Source organism: Penaeus chinensis, chromosome 2 (assembly GCF_019202785.1).
Source record: "Penaeus chinensis breed Huanghai No. 1 chromosome 2, ASM1920278v2, whole genome shotgun sequence".
Lineage (NCBI taxonomy): Eukaryota > Metazoa > Arthropoda > Malacostraca > Decapoda > Penaeidae > Penaeus > Penaeus chinensis.
The window spans coordinates 24790951-24797958 of record NC_061820.1 but is presented as its reverse complement, the minus strand read 5'-3'; the positions used below and the strand labels follow the sequence as shown (position 1 = coordinate 24797958).

Sequence of the window (7008 nt, the reverse complement as noted above, 5' to 3'; positions counted from 1 at the left end):
TATTATAAACATTATAATTACTGTTATGTTATAAACATTAGTAATAGCAAAATAAGATAACGTAAAATATTTTTGTTAATCAAGGGAAAAGGTAAACAGGCGAGACAAGCAGTACTCGTAATTGGCTCATTGGTGACTTAGTACAAGTGTAGCCATCTATGTGTTTAAACAATAAAGTAAACTCACAGTGGGCATGGCATGTACTTGCTCGTAATTAGTCCATTGGTGACTTAGTACAAGTGTAGTCATCTATGTGTAAAAACAATTCATAAAAACTCAGTGGGCACATGCCCATTGGCATTAGGTTAATAATGTACTTCACCATGCTGTGTAATCAGACACACGATCCATATGTAAAGGTAGCATCTTGATTTTCAATACAAGCTCTGCATTAGTTATACATATATCTTTATCCTTCTTAATCCTGTTATCATTATGATAAGAGATAGGGAGTGAGGCCCAATGTTGGGGATCATCACTACATTGGGCCTCATCCCTCTGCAACCAATTCTGCATGGTCATTTCTTCTCCTTTCCTTTCCTTTTCCTTTTCCTTCTCTTCTCCAGTCCAGGCCTTGGAGAGCCAATGGCATGGTATTCCCTTGGTTAATCATTTAGCCCTTACCCCTGATTGAAGACCCTGAGGGGTACACCATTTCTCTTCCCAAGATATTTCAGGCTCGCCATGACCAATAATGAAGATTTTGTATTTTTATTAGGAGCTTGCCTCTTCAACTAGCCTATCTGAAATTAACTTGTCTGGTTTCCTGCCCCTCTACTATCTTTTGATCATGGCTCTGGCCACTGCTACTGTTATTCCCTCCTCAATGCTTTCTGTAAACTTGATCCATCTTCATCATTTTCTACCTCTTCCTCCCTTATTACTACTATTTATCCTTGCTGTCTTCCTCCCTGCATTACTATTCCACTCCCTCTTCCTCCTGTCCTTGTCCTGCTACTATGTCCACCTCTACAACAGTTACACCTAAGTCCTAAGCTTGTCTATTATCTACCCTGATGGACCTCCCTGGCAAACCTATGCCTGCCCAGACTCACTCACTCCCATAATATTTGTGACAGAACTGTTTCCATCTCCCTGGCTGATGCCCTGCATACAAGGATTGGTCAGACTGTGAAAAGGACCTACTTGCCTGCCTTGTTGACTGTAATGCAGTATCAGTACAGTGGTACAGTATTCCTCCCAGAGGGCTTAGGAGGCAGAGACTGAGGCCCAATATAGGGAACACCCCTTCCTTGGACCTCGGCTCTTGCATCAACTAATGTTGCAGGGTCTTTTTTTCTCCCTCTCCTTTTCCTTCTCTTCTTCATTCCCTTCTGTTCACTTATCCAAATCGTTAACTCATATTTACCCTTTTTGGCACTGCAATGTGGTTTAACCTTTGATGCCTGGTACATTTCTTTGTTTTAACTATTGCCCATTCTGAAAATCCATAAACATTACCTTACTTAACCAAAAAACTACTTGAGGGCTTTGCCCCCAAGCCCCACCCTATCACTATATTTTTTTTTTGCCGCTAATGACCTTAGATGTTGACGCAGCAGATGCTGCTGTAAGTCCTAAACCAATACTGCCAAGATTACCTATTGTAGACATGACAAAATTTATATTGGTGGAGTGTCCTGCCCTGTTTGACCATATTGATCACTCCCCTATCAGTGTCAGAAATGTTGGCATTTTGATCATGCCAAGCACTGTCACTCCAGACTGGTCATAACACAAAATGCATATGTACCAAATGTGTGGCTCCCATTATTTTATAGGAGCTGCCCTGCCTATGAGTTGAGTCTGAGGAAGCAGTTCTCAGATTCAAACTTGGTATCACAATATGCAAGTCCAGACAGGAAGCCAACTGCCTTTTTAAAAAAAAAATTTTTTATCTTATCTTATCTTATCTTGCTCTGTACTCCAACACTGTCCTTTACTCTGCTCCTCATCCTTCTTCCCAAGATATGTGTATATCTCCCCCCACTACCTCCTCCTCCTACTCACTTAAGCTGTTTTACCAGGCAATCTAAATGTTCAACCTCATCTTCTTTGACCACATTCTGTCATATACCTACCTCTTTCTTTGCTTCTCAGCTGTCTGTCTTCTCTTCTCTTGCTTTGTTTCTCAGACCTCCCCCACCCAACTCCCCTCCCAACTTCTTAAACATGATGCGACTCTCTCATCAACTCCCCAATCTCTCAACTCCCATTCCTTCTACATTCAAAGTGACTGCAGACATCCATCCTCATTTTCATGCTTCCCCTACCCCTTTTCTTCCCATTCTCTCCCAACACACTCCATCCTCCCCTTCTCCATGTACCCCCCCCCCCCCTCTATCCCCATTATCCTTTCTGCTCCCTCCTGGATGCTTGTGTGACTAAATTTGTCTCAACAATGTCCTTCCCTGGATCATTCCTCTCATGTTCCTCCTGATACTTAACCCCTTCCTGACTCAAAAGAAACCGCTCGAAATGTGGCGAGCGGCTGTACGCGGCGATGGCACGCCAAAGCGCTACAAGCAGGTGATTCGGCTTGATGTACCGAACTCCTGCGCTCAAAGTCGGCGCGTTGCCATTGATCGCCAGAGGATAGAGTTTTTTTTTTAGTTTTCTTCACCCATCACCAAGGGGTTTAATCTCCTTCCCCTGATTCCTTGTCTTATTCCCCAGGTTGTTCTCCTCCTACTTTCATGACATCCATCTCCACCCTTATTACAAATTGATCCACAAGTATTAGTACAAGTATTCTAGAACTCTTAACAAAAAAAAAAAGAAGGGAAGGGAAAGGGAAAGGGAAAGGGAAAAGAAAGGAAATGAAAAACTACTACTACTACTTATATATAATAATGGTGTCCTCCATGGTGCTCTTCCATCATGGTTCACGGACATTACATTCCACACTTTGATGGGAATAATGCAAAATTGCTGAATGTCTCTAATCATCCTCCCAAGAGGTTTTTGCACTAGAAGTGAGTCTTTTGTGTCACCCTGGTCTTCAGCCAGAAAGCTCACAATGGCAAATTTGCATCACCTGGCCCAGAGCCAGATTTTCCTGTGACAGCATGTTCAGGTCACCCACCCCTTGAACCAGATATTTTCATGACATGATGGTCAAGTCATCTGGATCCTAACTGTACAGAATTTAAAATCTTGAATGTTTTGGGGGAAAATTTGGCCCAATAACATATGAAATTGTTGTTCTTACCAAAGCGATAATACCACAATACCTTTCTTGAAATGTGGTACTGTTTGAGGAATAAAAAACATTTACAAGAAATGTTTTAATATATGATTGTTGATAAATAATGTACATACCTAAAATAAAAGTGTGTGTACAATAAAGATATATGGTTCAAGGCACAGCAATTAAGGTAATGGTAATGAAGACAATCTATGAACTACTGCAACTCTTTCACTGTAAGCTATTCTAATTCTGCATAGGCACAATGCTAAGTGCATAAAAATAGAGACAGCTCTAATCATACATTATTAACAAATTGTGTGTGAGGACGGACATTATGCTAATCAGACACTACTTCAAAATTATGTAAGCCTTACATCATGTTTCACATTTATTAAAAGTAACACATTTTCTTTGATAACAATAACAAGCAAAATTGAATACATTTAAAAATAATGACTTTGGGTATGATTACCATAAATGGGAAATAACTGACCAAAAACAGCAATGAAAAGTCCAGACTGACAAAATTTACATTTGTGTGGGTCAGTATCTCTCCAATTAAAGAATCAACTTGAATTGACCCAAAATCTGTACATCGTATTTATTCATGCAATTAATCAAAATACAATGCATATGCAAGTGCTGCACATCAAAACTGATTCAAACATTTGTAAAAATACTGTAAAACAAAGTTTGAATGTATCATAGAAAGACTGTTCCAAGGGATGGTATGGAAAGTGGAATATTCTGAACTAAAGATATAGTGTATTCTATATAACTATTGCTTGGTAACACTTGAAAGACATGTCAGTAATGGCACACATACTTATCTAAATCTACCTTTAAAAAGAGAAATTCTGAATGATATTAATCCTGCCATTTTTATTTAAAAGTCCCAAAATGTACAGTTCTCTTTTGATTTAGGGACCTTTCGAGTAAATGAGAAAAAAATATGATAAATCAATTGCTATGGGAGGAATATTCTTCTGGAATGCTTATTTGCAAAGAAGGGATACTGCAGCATTATATAAGAAAAACATTACAATACCTTAATTACACTATTAGCGGGTGAGTAAATTTGAAAAACTAATATAGAAAATGGTTCAACAAATATTCTGGGCGCCGCTGTGGTACAGTGGTTATGTGCGTAACTGTGGGCTGAAGGGTCTGCAAGCGCACAGGTTCGAATCCCGGCCACGGTCTGAGGTTAGGAAGGGCATCCACTCGGGGTAACGGTCTCCACCTTGCCAAGTCCTGCCTGTCCTTTCACGAGACAGGCTCGGCCTAGCCCATGATCAAAAAGGGAGTTTCGTGACGTTAAACCGAAATCGGTTCAACAAATATTCTCACAGAATTATGTGATTACTGTACCATTTTCCCAAGCACTTATTCATTCAACTCATTTATACTAGACAGACAGCATATGTTCTATATAAGCTAGTTTTTCCCAAATTCCAACCAGTTACACATGGGAAAAAACTTTACATAACATGGATTCATAATGCCCTTAGGTGTTATCAAAATGACAGTATCTCTAACAATTCAGATACAATATGTATTTCAATAAATGTTCTTCAAAAAGAAGAATAACAAAACAAAACAGAAACATGACTAGATATCCCTGACATATTTACAAATTATCCAGTTTCAGTCAGAATGTTACTGTACTAACTGGCACACTACAGCTATTAAGTCTCTCTGTATGATACTTATCAACTTACAATCTCAGTCAAATCATGTAACTGGCAATAACTAGAAAGAAGAGTTATACTGAAAATGAATATAAAAACTAGACAAAAAATGCATCTAACTGGACGACACAAATTTTGTTAGGCTTACACTAATCAAATTCACATTACTTATTCATAAAAAAGAAAAGGAAGAAAAAGAAGTTTAATAAACCACTTGAGAAGAGTGCATCTATTAATGAAGTTCCATATGGATGACAAGTCCTGTAGTACTATGGATTCATACCAAAATATGATTGGGGAAGGGGTTCATGTTCTACATTTTGCCTTTCTAAGACAAGTTAAGCAGATCAATTATATAAAAATACTGAAAGAAATGAGAGTCCTGCATCTAGTACAGAATAGTCTGTTTTGGCAAAGCTATTAAATATGTAATGACATTAAAGAAAATCTAATCATGTCACAGCCCTAGAAACTAGAATTAACTAATGAATCCTATAAATTGTAGCTTTCTTCTTTGGAAAATATAAAACCACGCACCAGCGTTCTCACATCACATTTCTTCATGGAATAAATATTTCCAAAGCTAGTAGAAGTAGATGGCAAAAACTGCTGCTGAGCAGAAGAAAGTTTCCTGGAAAATAATATATTAATCAAATAAAGCAAATATCTGTTTAAGTTTAGTGTGTGTGTGTGTGTGTGTGTGTGTGTGTGTGTGTGTGTGTGTGTGTGTGTGTGTGTGTGTGTGTGTGTGTGTGTTAGTGTGTGTGTGTGTTAGTGTGTGTGTGTGTTAGTGTGTGTGTGTGTTAGTGTGTGTGTGTTAGTGTGTGTGTGTTAGTGTGTGTGTGTGTGTGTATGTGTGTGTATGTGTGTGTATGTGTGTGTATGTGTGTGTGTGCGTGTGTGTGTGTGTGTGTGTGTGTGTGTGTGTGTGTGTGTGTGTGTGTGTGTGTGTGTGTGTGTGTGTGTGTGTGTGTGTGTGTGTGTGTGTGTGTGTTAGTGTGTGTGTGTGTTAGTGTGTGTTAGTGTGTGTTAGTGTGTGTTAGTGTGTGTTAGTGTGTGTTAGTGTGTGTGTTAGCGTGTGTGTGTGTGTGTTAGTGTGTGTGTTAGCGTGTGTGTGTGTGTGTTAGTGTGTTAGTGTGTGTGTGTGTTAGTGTGTGTGTGTGTGTGTGTGTGTGTGTGTGTGTGTGTGTGTGTGTGTGTGTGTGTGTGTGTGTGTGTGTGTGTGTGTGTGTTGTGTGCGTGTGTGCGTGTGTGCGTGTATGTGTTTACATATTTACCTATGTGGATAAAATCAGTTATAAATCATATATACATACTTTGACTATTCACACCAAAGGCACTGCACAACTGCTGTACATTAGACACCATAGATCAAAATTTATCACTTTGAAATCTGAGACCGGGATTTTTCTTACCGCTAAGAATACATCTGAAGCATAACTGTCCGCATCAGCATCCCAAAGGCAACGGGCACCCACTTTGACTCCCTCCCCTCGCTGTTCTCCAATAACCACATTGACTAGAAACTTGTAGCGAGGAAGATTCAATTCTGGAAAGAGTTAAGTGCATAAAAGATATTGCTAAGCCATAGAGAGAACATTACAACTCTGTTGTAAACACTGAACTATTAGTGGTCAGACATTCACCTTACTGAATAGCAGAGACTACAGCACCTCTGCAGAGAGTCTGATAGTAGATAATGATGAAGTACCACATTATATCCTGAACTTGAAATTTAATCAACAATAAAACAATAATGTAAGGAGGATGAAGGTGTTAGACTGTAAATCATAATACTGCTTAAACTCCAAATGTACAGAATGCAAACTTTCAGAGAGGCCAAAACCCTGAGGCTCAAAGAGACATTAATCTAATACTCTTTTGCTCTGCAGAACAGGGAATGAACTAATTCAACAAATGTAAATGATAACTTTTGAATGATAGGCTTCCACATAAACTCAATTATCAATGTGTAAGCAGTGCCTGCAATAAGATGCATGTACATTACAACCTTCACTCAATTAACTATTTTCACTATAAACCTTAAAGAGGATTTAGATAAAGAGTAAGTATTCATGAAAAAGAATGAGAGAACTTAGTAGGCTGTTTTACCAAGCAATTTATTCC

At 38.8% G+C, this 7008-nt stretch overlaps 1 protein-coding gene across 1 annotated transcript in view; it reads right to left on the bottom strand.

Annotated features, from left to right (window-relative positions):
• Positions 1 to 3565: 3565 nt before the first annotated feature.
• The window catches only part of LOC125031877 (dynein light chain Tctex-type protein 2B-like), an 8931-nt gene continuing 5488 nt past the window's right edge, over positions 3566 to 7008 (bottom strand). The window contains exons 2-4 of the mRNA XM_047622872.1: positions 6994 to 7008; positions 6297 to 6430; positions 3566 to 5512 (exon numbers count right to left, since the gene is read on the bottom strand). The exon at positions 6994 to 7008 is cut by the window's right edge and continues 119 nt beyond it. Of these exons, the coding sequence (XP_047478828.1) occupies positions 5465 to 5512; positions 6297 to 6430; positions 6994 to 7008 (197 nt within the window). The 3' untranslated portion in view covers positions 3566 to 5464. The remainder of the gene's footprint in view (positions 5513 to 6296; positions 6431 to 6993) is intronic.